At 37.8% G+C, this 19203-nt stretch overlaps 1 protein-coding gene across 8 annotated transcripts in view; it reads left to right on the top strand.

Moving 5' to 3' along the window:
- The window catches only part of FAT3 (FAT atypical cadherin 3), a 396477-nt gene that overhangs the window by 248663 nt on the left and 128611 nt on the right, over window positions 1-19203 (top strand). For all 8 annotated transcript variants that reach the window (XM_021544996.2, XM_021544998.2, XM_021544993.3 and 5 more), the window contains one exon: window positions 13074-13135. In XM_021544996.2, coding sequence (XP_021400671.2) covers window positions 13074-13135 — 62 coding nt within the window. The remainder of the gene's footprint in view (window positions 1-13073; window positions 13136-19203) is intronic.

Here is a 19203-nt window from a genome sequence, read left to right on the forward strand (position 1 = left end):
GTGCCTCAGTAGATACAGGCTGTTAAAAGGCTACCTGATAGTGATTTAAGATTTTAAAACATCTTAAATGTTTTAAAAACCTAATCCATCTACCTTTTTCTTCTGGGTGTTTCAATTTCACCAACCACCACCTACAGTAGTTACAACCTGATCCTTTTGGATCCTACAGGACCAGTTTCTAGATTTAGAATTTAGAATTTCTAGATTGTGTTATTACTGTAGAAACAATACTGCCCATAAAAAGAATAATTTGGGGGCATGAGGAGGCCTAATTGATTCATCAAGGGTTATGCAGCACAAACACTTCAAAGCATCGTCACAGGATCCTGCTGTGAAATGCCACTCAGCCTCCTGCCACAGAGGAGCAAATACTCTGCATATTTTAAGGAGGTACTGAGTCTTAGCCTTAAACCCCACCAAAACACATAGTTTTTCCTAGCATAGAGATTCCATCTCAAGTATTTTTACATTATTTTAACCTGCATTTACCTATTTTTAATCTCAAGGACTCTCAAAATTGCTCAAATTCTTAAAACATAAACCTGTGAGACTGAAGTGTTTTAAATGTGCTTCTGCTATGCACAGCACCAGTCTTCAACACATAGTTTTACTTTTATAGCTAAGATTCCTAATCTGTAAAATAGGAGAAGTCTTTTTAACCTGAGAAGGGGCTAACCTCATACCTCACACAAGCTTTTGGCACTGAATTCATTGACAGTTGTAGAGTATAATGTAATCTTTGTGTGCTAGATGTTGTTAAAGAACATGTTTTTAAGGTTCTTAAATTTGCCTGGAGTTTGTTTTTTTAAAATTTTTAAGTGCATGTTGAAAACCATCAAGTCACTGAGGAATGAAGTTTTATTTCCAGCTTGTTAAAACACACTGAAACTATGGAAAACAGGTAACTCAGTGCTGTTTTGAGTCCCATGTTTGAGGCAGTTTTATTCCCTTCAGTACTGAATAAAAAAAAATGTAACTGATCTGTAAATCAACCCTTTGATGGAGTTAAACTGCCAGAAACCAAAACTGATCTGGCTCAAATGATAGACACTTACTCTGGCTGACAACTTATACATTTAATTGGAAGCTACAGCTTTTGAAATGAATTGGACAGGGTGAAATCATCACAGTCTCAGATGTAGACAATGACAGAAGCCAGTATGTTCAGTTCTCTCCACTGAGGCTTGTAACACAGAAAAAGCTGCTGATCTTACTAGATTGCAATTGAAGATATTTGCCCTTCACTGAATAATGAGCTTGCAATCACATTTTGCTGAAACAGGTTCTTTGTACAAATGAAACTTAAATCAGAAGGAAGTTAAATCTCATTTCTTACTCTTCGATCAAAACCTTCATGCTTGAGTGCCTTGTAGAGAGGAACATTAAGCTCACATTTCTGTAATCTTATTTGTTATTCAAGATTTGCTCCTGATAGCTTAAACTACTGGAAAAAAACCCCCAAAATTAAAAAAAAAAAAAAAAAAGGAAAACAAAAAACAAACCCACACCCATACAGCCTTAAAAATGGAAAATCGATTCATTTTCACCACTTTGCAAAGCCTTTCATTATAAAGGGAGAGCAAAGCAAGTAGAAAAGAACTGCATGCATCCAAAGTCACCAAATCTTTTCACTTGTTCCCAGGGCTCGGACAACAATGCCACTATGAAAATAGCACTGAGGAGGAAGAGCATGCTGGGTAATGAGATGCAAATGAGCACGCCAAGCATCCCACTCTGCCTTGGAGCCTTTGAATCCAGTAGTGCAATAACAACCAGCTTTTGAGTCATGATAGGTTAGCACAGAATAGGTTTCACAATGGATGTGTGTATTATCCCCATGGTTCTCCTCAGCTTGTGGTCAGCAGGGTAGTTAAACATGGCATCCATTTCAGTGAGAAGTTGCCTAGATTAAAACTAGCTGAAATAAGAGTGTCAGAATTAATTGTAACAAACTCAGTGTGAGACGTTGTGAAGGGAGAAGGCCATTTTATTTCATTTAACTTGATCTGGAACTTGGGTTTTCTTACATGCTAATGCTCCTCACACCAAGGCATAGGTATCCACGTGCTGTGGTGAGCATGACTCTTGTGGGCAATTGAAGTCCTCACTGTGTCTCTTGGGTTCTTGACTTACAGGGAACTGATCAAGTCTTGTTTTAAACTGGTCTTCCAAAACAATTAGAAGTTAACCGAACTTTACATTGCAGTTTGGCTTATTTCTGCCTCTGTAACTCATTGCTGGCTGTCTTTGTCTCATCCTGGATCAATTTAAGGCCATCATCTGTCCTTTTCTTAGCATGATAGTATCGGTGATGTGCTGGAACCTTGTTGCCCTCCTGTTACCAAACCACAGATCTCCTGCTGACAGGTCAATGCTGGGACCTTTGTAATGTGCCCAGATGTAATCATCACATTCCCCAGACATCTCCTTGGTTAGCAGTATAGACCATTCCTTTAAACCTGACTGTTGTTTCTTTGAGTGTGTTCACACATACATGTTTCCATTCCTGTTTCATCCATATCCATCATATTTCTAAAAGGCACCTGTGCAAGAGGGAGGTATCTAAGGAGACTTATATTTACTCAAAGGACTGAGCTGTTTCACAAGGCTGGGGCACTGGGCCAGCTTCACAGAGAAAAGCAGCTACTGTCCCTGTTCTAGTTTTGCTGTGCATTTTTGCTATTTGTTCTGTGCTGAGCCACCGAAGTGGGGGTCACACCTAATACTGTATTTTACTTTTCAATAACAGTTTATAAATCTGTGCTCAGAGAACCAAAAAAAGGACAAATTTTAGAAAATTATTAGTGCTGCCATCTCTGAGCTTTATGATATTGTTAGTTAATAATATCTTACAAAAAGTAATTTTTTTTTATTTTTTAGGTCACAAGGCACTTTAGAAAGAAACATGCCCATTATCCCAGTATTATGGGAGGGAAAGCTGAAGCATGGAGACATAAAATGTCCCATGTAAGGTTACAGACCAAGACAGCAGGTGAGCTGAAAATCTAACAGAGGTGTCTTAGTATGCTTTCTCAGGCAGGAGACCACCTTGGGAAAGGCAACAGATCTTGAGAGTGCTGAATGCAAGTTGCATGTCATGAAAGAGGGCCATATATCTTTTCTGTGAGACTTCTTTCCACAGCTCTGTGTTATGCCTTCAAATCAGCAAGATCACCTCGCCAATTAATAATTTTCTTATTAGAGATGAAGATGAGATTGACTTGTCCTGGGGAATCTTCAGGTAGTGTAGGGCACCACTCTTACCGTTGTGCTTTACTGAGCTGGAGACAGTTGATGGTCATGAGGGATTAGCACCTATGTTTTTTTTTTAAACGTGTTTTGAGAAGAAGCTGGTGTTTTTCTGTTGGTGAGAACACTGCTTGGTTGAGGGAAAAATACAAAATCACTTATCTTTAAAAGGTAATGGGGGTGTGTAAATTGAGGGGGGAACTGACAGCTGCGCCCTGCGCACTCTCCGCACCTCCTCTACAAATGAGAAGGGAAAATACCAGGACTTCATCATGCTGTGACCTATGCATATTTTATACAAAAGTATTCATTGGAGACTTTTTAGTATTCTCTTTCCTTCTTTTGTTATAATATGCCAGAAAAAGAGATCGAACAAGAAGTCTTGATGTATCCAGGTCCAAGGTGCTGAAGATTTGCATAGCCCCTTTCCACTGAAAGTGACACCACCACCACCCCCCTTGCTGCAGATATTATGTCTTCATTCCTGCAAACAGTGAAGTTAATTAGCATAAACTATATCCAGAGTCTAGTTAGGCTTAGTTGTTGCTTTTGCAGAATTATGAGGCCTTTGTGCACAAAAAATTCAAAGAAAATGGTTTAATGATGATGTGTGTTGGTTACTAAACTAGCCACCAGTTAGATATATTTATAGCTATTTTTGCCTCTAATAATGATATGCTAATTATAACCCAGATATAATTCTGTAATTTCTCCCTGAAAATGGAAGTGATGCAGGGAGCTGTTAAAATCTGTGCTGAAGCATCATATTAGCAGTTAGATTTTTAGGTAGCACTGCGCTTCTGAAGGGAAGAATGCAAAAAAAGAGATGAGTGCTATTTCTATTCTTACTTATTTCTTTGAGCCTAAATAAAACTTGAAAACCTTCTTATCCTACAAAGCATGGATTTTTCTGGGAAGTATTTTAGAAGAACTAAGCCCCTTTGGGACAGTCCCTCAAGGGCATTTGCTCAGTTGTTTCAGAGCATCACAGCCCCAAAGAGATGACTCAGGCGACAATGACAGTGCGGAGAAATTGTTCATCAGTTGTGCTACAGTGGCCAGTTCAGCTTGGGCACGTTGAGCATTATCATATAAATATTGCAGCTGTGGACTGCAGACTGTGCTTGCAATCTTTAGGGTGGGTCCTGAGGGATCATTTTAGAGGGCAGGCACCTTGGGTTGCACTTTGAGTTTCATCCTACCTGAGTTCAAGAAACACATCACTGTGAGATGCCTGAAGCCATTTGCAGTCCAAAGTGAGCATCGTCAAGTGGTGACTGTGGTTTGATATAGCAGCCTTTGCAGACCTTATCCTGCTGTCAACAGTGAGTTTGGATTTGGCTTCTTCCTGGCCAAACACAACTCACTGCCATCACTCTTATATCAAGTAAGAATAACGATGATAATTTCCGCTCCAGAAATGTGAAAGAATTGCACCTTAAATACAACTCCTGCAGCAAGTAAATACTGAGGGGTATTACAAAATTTGAGATTTAAGGCATGCAGCTGGGAGATAACAAATAAAATGTCATCAGCAAAGAGCAGGAAGACAGGGTGAAGAAATAAGCCTTACAGTCACAGAACAATTAGTCTGACCTCTGTTAACCACAAGGCTTTCAAAAGTATTTTGAAGGACAGTATAATTAAAAACGTGAAAATAAATAGAAAACAGGATAAAAGTGCTCATGGGTTTACCAGAAGTAAATTGTATCAGCCTATCTTGATGTCAGGGGTAAGATAAATGATGTTCTAAGAAATACTTTGTATGTCATCTACATGGACCTCAGTAATGCATTTGATACGGTTGCACTGCAGAATTTATGAGGCACGAGGATGCGGAGATTAATTGTTGAATTGATATTGCGTACGGGCCTGGCTGAAGAGGAAATAAAAATTATATGAGTCTTGAATAAGGAATTTGCATGCTGAAGGGCATACATTAACAGATCATCTCAAGTATTGGCTAGACAAATGATCTTACTTGGTTTCTTCAGCGATGCTGGCTTCAAAAGACGGAGTTTGCTGTCATTGATTGGAAGGCATCATCCACACCTGAGGGTTTGGGGAAAATAAAAAAAAAGGAAGAATGGAAAAAAAAACAACAAAAAAACCCAAAATAAATCCACCCCCCACAAAAAAAAAAAAAACCAAAACCAAAGAAAGGATCTCTAGGAGTTTGAAGAGTAAAAATTCATTAGTGAAGTAAACTAAACAGTGTATTTGAAGACTAATATGAGATTGCTGCTCCCTGCTAGATGCATATACAGGAATCAGTAGTTAGGCTGCTTTGGTGTTGTTATGTAGACTTTATCTGAAGCACAGTGTTCTCCATCCATCAAGCTTAGGAGGGATGAAGATTGGAATTGTAATGCAGGAAAGGCAACAGCAAATTTATTAGGTGAGAAAGAGCCAATACAGCTTGTCTTGTTTAGTTGACCAAAATGAAGGTGCAAATTATTCATAAATGCAGTCTGGAAACCAGGCTATTCAGCAGTCATGTGTTCAAATAATCTTCCAGGAGGAATACATGGAACAGAAAACCTGGCCACTCCAAAAGTGGAGAAGAATATTTAGAAAAGTAGTGGCTTTGCCTGCAGTTCCTTGGGACTGCACTGGCTGAGTTTTAAAGAATGAAAGGGAGTCCCTCTGAGTCCCCTGTTTTACAGGCAGAACAGACTGCCACAACATATTGTCACTTTAAACATATTCTAGGAACAAAAAAAACCCTAGAATCTGCCTTTAAAGGAAAGCATACTCCAAAATCTTCACTGAAGTGAATGTTTGCTGTGCATTTTGTTCAGAGTTTTGATATTTTCAGCGATAAGCTGACGGAACTCTTAACAAGAGACAGAAGGGACAATGAAAGAAGAACAAAAAGGTTTTGCTTCAGCTTTTTTTTTTTTTTTTTTTTTTTTTTTTTTTTTTTGAGACATAACCATGCATTAGAAAATGTAACTGTTTTTAAAAAGCAATCATTTTTTATACCTAGCTTGTTTCAAAAAGGTCGTTCCACTTTCATTGTCACCTCAGGAAAAACAATAAAGCAGCAGTCCTCCACGTAATTGCACAGGCTTGCCTGGTGGTTTCTCTTTCTTGTTCAATGAAGTATCATTCATTTAGATCAGAATACAGTGTTTCTAAATTAGAGGTTTACATGTGTAATTATATAAAATGATATGTTTGTTTACATCTCCAAGTAAAATGTACGTAGTTTCCTATCATTTATCTTTGAAATTCAATTTTGCTTTGTCGATCCCTAATTTATTGCAGGAGATGAATGTGCTGTTAGAGTGTTTACAATGCCTCTTGCTGCCTGTGGATAATAGAATTACCTTGGTTATTGCTATTCATTTCGACATTTCTATGGTCAGGAATGTGCAATAGTTTTATGTTCCTGAATATATGGTGAAAATCCTGGTGCTGTTTATTGTGCTTGCCCTTTTCCTTTTTTATCCATCTAAAGACTTAAATTTACTTTTAAAGAGTAGTGGGACAGTGACAACTGATGGCTGTATTTCTCAGCAGCTGCATACTCTCTTCTGGGTTCATAAATGCGTGGAGAGGCTGTTTCATACCTTTGTGTGTAATGTTAATAAATATTGTAGATTTCTAGTAAACTCATAAATTCCCATATGAATTTCTGCTGATTTAGCCCTAGGGCTTTGGTGAATGAGCAGTGTGTCTAACCACTCACTGAATTTATGGAACATTTTTGTAAAAACAGTGTTTGTTTTACTTACTCCTTTTGTCTGTTTAACTGGTTGGGTTAAAAGGGCTGTATTTCCAGCAAACCATCCCAAGGCATTATTTTTCCAAGCAGAGCTTTCAACGGTAACTCTACAAAATGTTTCTTTTGATGTCTTCTTGTGGTTTTCTTTCTGTATACTTGTTCCTTATGGTATTTGAAAAAGGCAGACTGGGAACCACATCCACTGTGGACTGTGACAGGGTAGGAGCAGTGTTGCAGGATGCTCAGAGCATCTCACAGGGCACAAGAACTCCGTTGAGAAATGTGTCTAATTTTATATTCTTGTTTCCATTTCAAAATTTTTCTCTTTGAAAATGAGAATCAGTAACTGAATGAAGAGAAAGCGTCCCTCATCACCTGGGGACTAGAAATCTTGCAGATTCAACCTCGGCTAATCCATCCTGACCATCTGTGTGTGTGTGTTGTGGGATGTACATGGATGGCCCTGTGCTGCCTGAAGTCCCAGGCAAAGATCCTGACTCCACTGTGAGTGGCAAAGGTGTAAAGCATGTACTGCTATGACTTGGAGCCAGGCAGTATGTTCTGAGCTTATATTTAAAGTCTGCATAATAACCTTAAGTCCCCTATTACACTTCAAATCCATCCATCCCCCACTTCTATTTTCTTAATAGATTTTTTTTATGAATATGCAGAGCAAGAAAAAAAATTAATGGACAGTAAAACACGCAGTAAATGTATCCTATTAATATTTTGCCAGGGAAAGGGATGATGTTGCTTTCTTTCTCAGCTTCCTATCTCGGTGAAGATGCTCAGCCTTCATCTTAAAACAGAAATTTATTCGGTTTCTTTTATTTTAGCCTGCTTATTACCTGTTCTACACTTTTTTTCATATTTCACCTAAACAAAGTTTGAGAATGAAAACTCAATAAAGGAGTTCTTCAGAATTTCATTTTTTAAAAAAATATTCCTTATACTATAAAATTTGCAGCACTCCCAGAGATAGCAGTAAAATATGCTGTCTCTCCATACTGGATTCTGTTATCTTTTAAGCAGTACTTCAGGAAACAGCTCAGGTAAGGTCATCCGTCCACAGGTTGAATGAAAATAATTTAATTTCATAAGGAGAAGGCTATTGAACTCTCCTTGGCTTCACAGCCATATTAGGGAAATTCAATCTGTGTCAGAAAATAGCCTGTAGCAAACTAATTTTTGGTCCCTAACTGCCATAGTACTGAAAAATATGTAAATTTCTTTAAAGTCAAGGGTCAGTTTAGTTACTATCACATCTACAGCTGTGGGCTGTTGCGAATGTGTAGAGAATAAGCATCAGAAGAAGCAAACCCAGATCCGTGCTTCCCTCTGTGTAATACTGTTCAAATTCTCCAGTGCTTCAAGATTTCCTCTGCCATAACCTTTGCACTTAACAGCCCTTTATGAATGTTTCTTCTGTGGCTAAGTCCATAGAAGAAATGTGGATTAATTAATTCATTTGTTTACAACAAAAATACTTCAAATAACGCATATATATGGAAAGAACGAACATCAATAAACCTTAGAGCTAAATATACCTCTGTAAATATGTGCATTTTAGGATAACTTTTAACATTCAATTTATGGAGTAAAGGCAAAATGTCACACACGTGTATGTACATAGTCTAATATTTGACTGTACATACAGTATATATGAATGTATTTACGTAGCACTGCTTGTCTACTTCAGTACACATAGGCACACAGAGGTTTTATTTCTGTGAGCACTCTTCTAGGAAACAAGAGCTAACTGAAGGTAGAACATGGATTAAATCCTTCCATTTGATCAAATTCTAAAAAAAAAAAAAAACCTTAATAATTATAAAGCATTAGTCATACTGTTGAATTTGCAATTATTCCTGATGTTGTATCATGTTCAGTGATACAGACACACGAGTGCATTCATCCACTCACCTGCCTGGCATTACTCCTATGACATCAGACCTATCCCAAGATACTGTTCACTGATTAGTTATATTTCTTCATGTGCAGTGTAGCAACTGCAGGCTTTGCTAATTGCAAGTGCAAAGTATCTCAGGTGGGTTTTGATCTCTCACTGAACTTTTGGCTTCTTTAGCACATCTTGGTGTGCTAAAAGCATTATTCCAAGCATCAATGGTAAGTGTTGTTCAAATGTCTCAATCACACATCTGAGCTCTTATAACTGGTGGTTTGTAAGATGATCCATTGCCTGAAGATTGTATAGGCTGATGTATTGGCTAAATTTTCACAATTTCTTTGTGTTGGTCCTTTTCTTTCTTCTGTGTCACTAAGACTGCATCTAAGAAATAGGGCAAGTCTGCTTTTTTTACCTACCCTACATCTCTGGTTTCCCCATCCACATTATAAAGTGATGAGATGAAGAACATTGTTGTTTCTTCTCCATCTACATCCTGATTTTCCTTTTACAGGTTAGTGATTTGGGAGACACTGTACAGTGTCTTAGGCAGTGGGGTTTTGATAGGATGTTCTCCTGTCAGTGTCACCTGGGACCTGTGACCTGTGTTCTGCATTATTATGGGACATGTTGTGTAGAGTGAGCATGTTCACCTTCCAGCATTTCCAAACTCTGTAACAGGAGTAGAACAATAATTATTCATTTTTTAAGATGAGAAAAATACTCCAACAGCAAAAGTGGCAGGTATCATAGAAAAACACGTTGTATTAGACCTCCAAGGTGTCATATGGCAAGTTATCTCAAAGCTGAAATTTTTGATCAAACAATGTTTTGGAGTTTCACAAAACAACTCACAGAATTTCGTACTTTTATTTTGTGAGTTAAGTATGAAATTCTGTGAGGAGAATGACATAACCTTTTTTGTAAGTGGATGTTGTTACTATAAATAACTTCTCTAGTGAATGCAATTTTCCTCTTTACTTTTGTGGATGTTCTTAAAGATCACAGTTATAAGTATCTCCTGCCCTTAGAAGGACCATGACGTTTCCCTTCAAATTTGAGAGAAATTACTTGAGAGGTGTGCAACAACTTCTGAAGCTTGTCAGTGGTTTTGACTATTTTTTATAAAAGTGTGCTGTATTTCCCAGCTGACTTTGGAGGGTTGTCCATATGACAGTGTCCATAAGGGCCACAGCACATATTAAAGATAGGAAAAAAAGGAAGGGTCATTTTTTTTCATTGTCCCCTTGTGACTTTCTCATAGGCAGGAGTGCAGCCTAACATAATTTCCTGGGGTTTATTTTTCTCTGAGAGTTATTTTCTTTAGATAATGCCTTTACACCATAACAGAGTATGACAATTTAATGCAGTTAGATAAGAGCTAACACTGGGATATGGTGTCTTGTGCAAGGTCAAGTTTTTCTCAGTTGCCCCAGTGTCTGGAAAATAAAGTTCTACATCCTGCTAAATATTGCTATTATTATGTGTCTGTGGCATGGAGTAGTGAACCCAGGAGGGAGGAACACGGTAAGGTTTTCATAAAACCCAGGAAATTAATTTCTTTGAGACTGGACTGGTAAAGCTGTGGGCAGTCTTAGACATAACTGGCATATTTATTTTTTCAGGTTTGATGATTACTCTTCATAATTTCTTGAAATAGTTTTGTAACCTAAAAGAACCAGATTCATATCCATACCAATACATTGCAATAATTCAATAAATAATAATATCAAGTAACTGAGACCTGATTTTATGTGTAGTTATATTTTGAGCAGTAGTGTTGGACAGTCCTAATGTCCCTGACATCAGGAATGTATGTGACAGTGAGCAGCCAGGATACTGCAGTGAGGCCATCATAGGTCTCAGGTGGGACAGAGAACAGGAGAGGAAACTAAAAGCCTCATAACTGCACATACACTGGAATTTCTACACATTAATTTAACAGCCTGATGAAACTGCCCAGAATGGGCATTGTATGCTGCCTTTAAAGCAAAAACAAGCAGTTGTGATAGTTCATAGTCAACATACTTCACAATCAGGTCTGCAGAACTGATGGTGATGGTCTGCTACCTCCCCCTTTAGGATCAGCTGTTAAATCTGAGTGATAAATCTTTTGAGATCTGCTACATTTAAAATACAGGCAGTTCTGTTGTAGAGACTTGCTGTGTGGTCATACATATCTTTTGGAAGAAAATTCAGGTCTGAAGGCATTCGGACAATTACTGCAGTCAAAAAGGCTCTACATTAAACAAAGGAACCTCCTTTATGGCAACAGTAGTTTTGTGAGGAGGAGGAGGAGGACTAGTAGTTTTAGTTTTACTATTGAAAGACAAATACTATTCTATTAATTCTAAGACTTCATGATATTCAGTTTCAAATGTTAGCTCTTGGTCTTCAAAAGGAATGCGAATTTCTCTGCCTGAAGAAGATGGTGAGGACAGAGACCTGTTATTTACAGCCAGAGATCTCTTTTTAAGAAGAAAATAGGTAGAGTTCACAATGGCACATTAGCAATGAAGGAAGTGGGAGACAATATAAAAATTATCATATTCTGTAATGTGATTAGATTGTGTTTAATAAATATCCATAGTGGCCATGCATATGATGCATAGGGATATTTCAAATGTGAAATTTATTGGGGCTGAACTTCTTTCATAATTAGGGATTACTTGCCTGTATCTTTGAGTTCTTTTTAGACATGGGGGGATCTTGTGTGAATGACACCAGTTTATCATCTGTGCTGTCATTTCTGTTTAAACTCATGCAGTGAGTAGATAGATGTCTTCCATATGGTGTAACAGTTTTGAATAGTTAGAACTGCTTGATGCAGGCAATACCAGCTTTGTTTTTTCAGCTTTTTGTCAGTACCAGTTTCTTCCATGTAATTGTAATGATCTGCTCTTAATTTCTGTGGCCTCCCCTTGGATGTCACTTCTGTGGTCTGTATCATGTAACAAGTCTGAAATCCTGGAAGCAGAGTGCACTTGCCTTTGTTCATTTAATCCCATTACTTCAAGTAATATTTCTCCCTTCTCACCAAAATAGGTAAATGGATTCCTCCAAAGAGAAGGTGATGAGAAGCTGTAGCTGTAGAAGCCTTCTGGGACTGGAAGTCCTATGTAGTTGTTGCTGTGGGGTGTTTTAAGAATTCAGTGTCATCATGGATTTGTGTTTAGATGCTTGGCTGGTCTGATTAATTCAATAAATAGATTAGTTAATCCAGGAAGAATTCATTTTCTTGTTTGCCTTAGTAATCTTAAAGATGACAAATTCTTGAGAACAACTTGAGAACAAGTTGGCCCACTGATGTCTCCAAAATCAGCTTTATATCTAGGAAAAGTCGTTCTATTAAAAAACAAGAACATAATGCATTTTCCTAGCCAAAGAAATGTTTTGTATGAGGGCAAACCCAAATCTGCCCTTTAAATCTGTGGTAAGAACAAAATAAAAAACTAAGCTATGTTCCTAGAAGGTATGCATCAGTTTTCTTAAGGGAACTTTGGAAGTGTTTCCTTCTGTTTCCATGGCATAAATCTTACAAGAGCTTAATCATTGCCTTAAAAAAAGATATCTTGATCATCCTCATGTAAAAAGGTACTTTATTTTAAAGACCCAATTTGAGCATGGAACAAATTGATGAAATTATAGTACAGAACCTTGAATGCATTAGAATTATTACATGTGGAAATCATTATGTATACAAGTAGTTACTACAGAAATAACCTTCTTTGTCAAGTATTCTTGGCATGGAAGTAATCAGCATCCTATCCTATTAATTGTTTGAGAACTCTGAAATCTTTAATGAGGTTTTTTACAGAAGAATTTCAGTCATATGCAAATGATTCATTAAAACTCTTAATCATAAGACAAATAGAGATTCTTTAGTGAGTTTTTTCATTCACTGTAGTAAATGTAGCATGTTAACTGTAGACACACAGTTAACTGTTTCTCAGTTATTTTTCTCACAGCATTTTTTTTAAGATTCATTGCTGGTCAGAAAGTGATAATGGTTGGACTGAGAAAAAAAATAAAAAAATGCTTGACAGATGTCAAGAGATCTGTGTCTGATAGAGCTTAAAATAGATTTTTTCCGCTTTGTGTGGTTTAAAAATTAATTTATATTCAGGTTGATAAAGATACATATTTTTAAATGGCTACTGACAAAAAAAAATCATCATTTTTTCACAGGTCTGATTACCACAACATCAAGAAAATTGGATCGGGAACAGCAAGCAGAACATTTTCTAGAGGTAAGTTTAAGTGGAAAATACATGTTAAGAGGTTAGCTGATTTTTGTAGTTTAAAATCACTTCTTGCTGTTCCAGGAGAGTGGTATTCTACTTTCTCTTCACTTATAAGTGACTCACACAAAGCTTGGAATTGCCTGATTATACAGAGGAAATAAAATATTTTGCAACTCACAAGCACAGGAAAAAAACTGAACAAAAATTGAACACTTGTTTTCCACCTCTAATCTACTTCAGTTGAGTCTTTTATTGTAGCTCTTAAATTTTGTTTGTGACAGAAATTTAGAATATCCAGAGCAAAATATTTTTTAAAATATATATGGAATAACCCCAACTCTGCCAAAATTTTTAGTCTCTCAGGTTAAACTGGTTTAAATTTTGCATCTTGGATCTAATGTGCAACCTGATAATTTAGATGAAAGCAAACTTTGAACTTTTTCAAATTCACTGCATTATCAGAATCAATTTTTTGGTGTTTTTGGGGGGTTTTTTGGTTTGTTGGGTTTTTTTTGTTGTTGTTGTTTTTGGGGTTTTTTTTTAGCTTTCACTTAATGGGATTGTTAATACCAATTTTCAGGTTAAAAACTGTCTTCTAAAAAGAATATCTAAACCATTCCCTTGGTCCTTGTGATGAATGTTTCTCTTTATTAGGAGCTCATATGTGTTGAATATGGAGTGATATAGTTGAAAACTACTGTTTTTCCCACATGTGTTTTCCTTCACTCTCCTGTACACCATGCTGTGGGTTTCTTTTTCCTTTGAGTAAAAGTTCTTTGACTGTCCTTTTGTCTATTTGTGAAGTAAGGAATTCTTGATTGCTGTTGGTACAAGTAAAAAGAACCATATTGTCCTACATAATCAATCACTCCTACTAGGAAATGATCTTCAAATCCATACAAGCTAAAAAACATCTGGACACAACAGTTCACAGTGCAATTACTATCTGACAGCAAAATGTAGTAAAATATATGTTAACATATTCATTAGATTTTTTTACTTGCTAAAAATCCCAAATTATTTTGGTTAGTGCAGAACACAGGAGAAAAGGGTGATTATTACTGTACTAGTTTGGGTTGGGGTTTTTTCTTGATAATTCACTGTCTATTCTTACACATTCCATGTCATAAATTAATGGAAGAAATTGTAAGTATTTTTACCTTTTTTGGATTTAAGTTGTAAAGTTAGTAAAGTAATCATGTATTCTAATAACTTCAAGCTTTCCAGTTTATACTGTCAGAGAAGATCACAAATGGAATGAAAGGGCATTGATTTGGAAATGTATCTATTGATGAGAATATTCGATTTGTAAGTCTCCTTTGCTCTGCAGAGAAGGACCAGATAATTCTGGTGGACAACAAGTTAGCACAAAATGAAACACAGGAGGTTCTATCTGAATATGAGGGAAAAAAAACTTACTTTCTGTGAGGGTGGCAGAGCACTAGAACAGGTTGCGCAGAGAGGTTGTGGAGTCTCTCTCTCTGGAGATACTCAAAACCTGCCTGGATGTGATTCTGCACAGCCAGCTGTAAATGAACTTGCTTTAGCAGGGTTTGGACTACATGAGCTCCACAGGTCCCTTCAAACATCAATCATTCTGTGATTCTGTAATTCTGTAATTTTTCTGTTTGCCTCAGAGATCTCAGTGAAACATGCCAAATACACATTTTCCAAGGGATTCCCATACAGATGGGGGAGTGCTACTACTAATAGCAAAAAGAAAACAAGTTACTTAGAGGAATTTAGCTTTAGTCATCAATAGAAGTTAATCTGTTTGTTCCCCTGAATTGTGTCTTGCTTGAAAAAATAACAATCTGCAAGATTTTGGTGGCTGAAGATGCACTAGAGAGAAATGTGTGTTGTACACTGCTCCAAGGCTTATGAATGTGAAGGGCAGGCTACGGAGAAGAGAAACACAAAGCAGGGTGTCCTGCAGAAGTGCAGATATGACCACATAGTAAAACCCACCTGGAAAAAGTGAGTGGCAAAGGGAATTGGGCTCTGGTGGAGGCACAGCCCCAGTGGTCAAATTACCCCTTTGAGCTGCTGCTGAAACATTTCCCATCGCTGCCTCCGGGGAGGCGCATTCCTGCAGCACATCCACACATAGGCTGGGGTCCAGAGCCAGGCTGGCCAAGCTGTGCTTGTTCTTGTGGCAAACTGAGAAATGTTTTCTGAAATGCCTGTCTGTCTCTGTGTAATTAACCCCCTGGGGAAGCCTTAATTGCCAAGACAGCCGTGGTTTCCCAGTAGTACAGTGTTTCTGTTCCGGCTTCATTTCATACCCTTCTTCCAGGAGTATGTCTGGTGTAAAGGAGCACAAACTTGGCTCCCTTTGAAAAGCTCTGATTAGTATGTGACCTAGCAACCCTTGCTCCCCTTTGCCCAGTGTCTGTGTGAGCCACTGACAGACCTTTCCTAGATAAAACTTTTTAATTATTTTTAATAAGCCTGCCTTTGACAGAGATGCTATACCCTGTAAGTACCAGCCAGTATTTACTTAGCAAATTTTGTTAACAGTTATTTCCCCCTCTTTCACCAAAGCTGTTAGGAAAATGAAGTGATACAAGATAGCAGATGTTAGTCACTGGGGTTGAGCGTAGCGCCAGTGCTCGTCTCCAGACCACTGCTTGTCATGGCATAGAGGAGTTCTGGAGTTTTCTGTCCCTGATTGTACCAGAGGAAACATGAATTATCAACAAAGACTGGATGTGTATTTTCAAGGCTTCCATGTGTAGGAAAGGTGAATCTAAGTGACTTTCATTCTAAGTTGCATGAGAATTCTGTTGCAAAGTAAGTACTAAGACCAAGGTCAGATGTGAATTTCTTCTTCATTTCTCCTTTAATTGTCTTCTTTAGATGTATGGACCTGTGTCCACATGGAGCTTTTTAATGGTACCTCAGGCTGCTGTTGCAGGACTTATACTTACCAAGAGTATGTTCCAAAGTGAGTGCAGAAACATGTCTAGACCCTGAGCCAAAAGATGTATGAAGAAGTCAGAAATACACTCCCCTTTATAATCATTGGGATTATCTGTTTGCTTCAGTTATATTTTTTGGGTATCATTTGTTTGTTTATTTTGGCATTTTGGAACAAGGGCGTAGAAAAAGAACTGCTTCTCCCAGGTTTATCATTGATTGTCAATACTTTTTTTTTAAGCTCCCAGGTTGAACGCCTAATCTTTTTCTGACACATTTGTAATGCCTTGCAAAGCTGCAAGTTGTATTCCGTGCTTATTATCAGGTAGAATTTTACTGCGAACTTTCAAATTGGATGTCACTGGATTTTATACAGGATGGTCTCTTGCTTTAGTGAATTCTTATTAATGGACTGGTTCTGCCTGAAATGGGAGGAAAATGACCGCTCGATTACATTGCTTTCTCACATGAAGCAGGACAAAAGCATTTGTTCTATTTCACAGACTTTCTCAAATATTTTGTAGTTAGGATGAAGTATTTAAATAACAGTCTGAAGGAGAAGTAATCCTGAGAGCTACCTGCTTGCTTTGCAAGTGAATGAGAATAGTGATGTATTTCCAAGTGAGGTGCAAATTTGATGATGATTTGGCTTTATTCTCCTTCAATAATTGAATACTTCATCCTCTTTTTTCCTTCTTTTACTTCCTCCTTATTAAGGACATGTATTGTCTTCTAATAATTGCTATGTTAACACTTCCCATTCTCTTCTCATATTATGCTAATTTACTAAAAAGAAGCTAGAAGTGGAGAATGTTAGTGGAGGTTGAGCTGTGGAAGAAAACCCTCACAAAAGTAGTGTGTAATTTTTTTTCTGCCCCCAGTTTTTACAAGATGCCTTCTAATGCTGGTTGACAGTTTCACAAACTCTAGTGATTTTGCTATGTGATTTTATTGAAACAGCTGCAGGAGTGATGGAGGTCCTATAATAAGCATAAAAATTAAATAATTTCATGCAGGATCTGCACCCATGTATGGTGTCAGCTGATTCTGAGATGTCCAGAATATTAATAGTTCCTGCTCTGCTTTCCACTGTACATGGGCAACTTGTTGGGAGAGGATTATTGAATCCAGGCTACAGTTCACTTACTTGCACATTCAGCCCAGAAAATAGATCTGAGCACGTTTTCTTGCCCTGAGCAGTTTCTAAACACTCTGTTGCAGAGCCTTTGTTACTCATGCTTCCAACACAGAAAGCCTCTGCAAAATGCACCCATCAGTGAGCAGTTCAGCTTGTTGGGAATTGCTGTGTCAAGACCTGTGTTTAGCAAAAGAATGAGCCAGAGGAGTTACAGGCTTCGGTGTGCAATTCTAGCAAGAGTCTTTGAAACTTCATAATTGAAGGGATGAATTGTCTGTAGTGAGAGATGACCTCTCCATCCTCTTGATAATGGTATATAATAAGGTGGTGCTTTTAAAGTGCTGAGGCTGTTTAGTCTCTCCTTCATGAGCACATGTGGTGTGGGCTCTTCGGACATTTAACCAGTTTTGAAAATTATATCAATAGTATCTGTTTGTCAAAAATGCTAAAATAGCTATTTAAATTTACCACTGTAGAGTCATTCAGAAAATATCTTTTAACATTTGTCACGGTATAAAAACCTGTCTATTCAAAGTGTCTCTAAAGAATAGAAACAGCTGTTAATAAGCATGGTCAGAACTTTAAATCTTTTCAGAAGTGACAAAGCAACTGAAGGCAATAGGTTTAAAAATAGTGTTACAGCAGCCTTAGCCTTTCAAGGTCCAAGTCATGTACCCTAATTGAAGAGGAGGAGACGTGGGAGCAGAGTATTGGCTTTGTGCAGCTAATTTTTAGCCCACTTAGTGCTATCAGAATGGTAACAGTGCCTCTCAAGTGCCCTGCTTTTGTCACAAATCAGTATACACAAGCTTCATCAATCTTCCTGCTGCGAAGCTGGAGCACAGCACTGAGAAGGATGGCAGTAACAGTGCAAGGGGTCGTAATGAAGACAAATTGCTAAATCTGATGTGAGTGTCAAAATACATGAGTTGAATGAAACGCATTGCTTTCTATTTACTGTAGGTACACTAAGGGTACAATAAACTGTATTACATGGCACGTATTTATATGCAGTAATTAGAGGGAAACATGATAATCTGCTGTAATTGGAGCCTTCTAAAAAGAATTCAAATTTCCACTCATTTAATGGCGAGCTGTAAATGTGAGGGGAATGCTGATAGAGGGATTATAATTTTATTCTGCTTGGAATTTGGTCCAGAATATCACTGGGGAAGTTGCTGCTGGAATGTTTATGGCCACAGTTTGCAGGGCAGGAGGAGTTTAAAAACTCGCTAAGGGGCATTTAAGAATAGCACTACCTCTCAGTTCTTCCCACAAACAACACACTGGTGGCTCAGCATTGGACCAGCCTGTGTTCTCCACCATCCTCCTCTTTTCCTGCAGCATCTCCCACACAAGAACTTAACAAATTTAACTTTGTTTTGTTGTTGAGCCTGCTCACTTGGGCTCTAGCCTTTGCTAGTGGTGATGCCTGAAGTCAGTGGTCTTTTGTGAGAAACTGCAACATTTTCTGAAGAATATAGGCAGCTGTGTGGCAATATGCTCATGTATATTTTTATAGGACAATTACAAAAGCTGAAGTTCATTGGGTTTATGTAGCGGAATAGTGCTCTACAGCACAATGATTGCTTAAATCCTGGATTACAAGTCTGTGTAAGCATTTGTTTCATGGTTCTTTAGCATTGCCCACATTTGGCAGAGAAACCTGCATTTTTTCTCAGTGACATGCTGGTGATGGTGTAAAAATGAGGCAGTGTGTCTGATTGAACATTTTGTCTGAGGTTTAAATGGGTCCAAAGGCACATGCCTTTCCCTTTTTAACACTGAAGCTTATCAGAAAATGCAAGGGAAGTTTAAAAAACAGGTAAACAGCCTCTTCTTTCCAGCTTGAGTTCAAAAAGTATTACTGGTTGTGCTTGCTGGAAATAAGAGAACTATTTTCATTATTTTTGAGACACCTGAAAGTATTTCTAGTTGAGCGGTTTGTTTATAGAGGCAGCTTTCTAAAAGGACAATGGAAGATGTACCAATGTCATCTTCAAATGGTGACACTGAA

Source organism: Lonchura striata, chromosome 2 (genome assembly GCF_046129695.1).
Source record: "Lonchura striata isolate bLonStr1 chromosome 2, bLonStr1.mat, whole genome shotgun sequence".
NCBI lineage: Eukaryota > Metazoa > Chordata > Aves > Passeriformes > Estrildidae > Lonchura > Lonchura striata.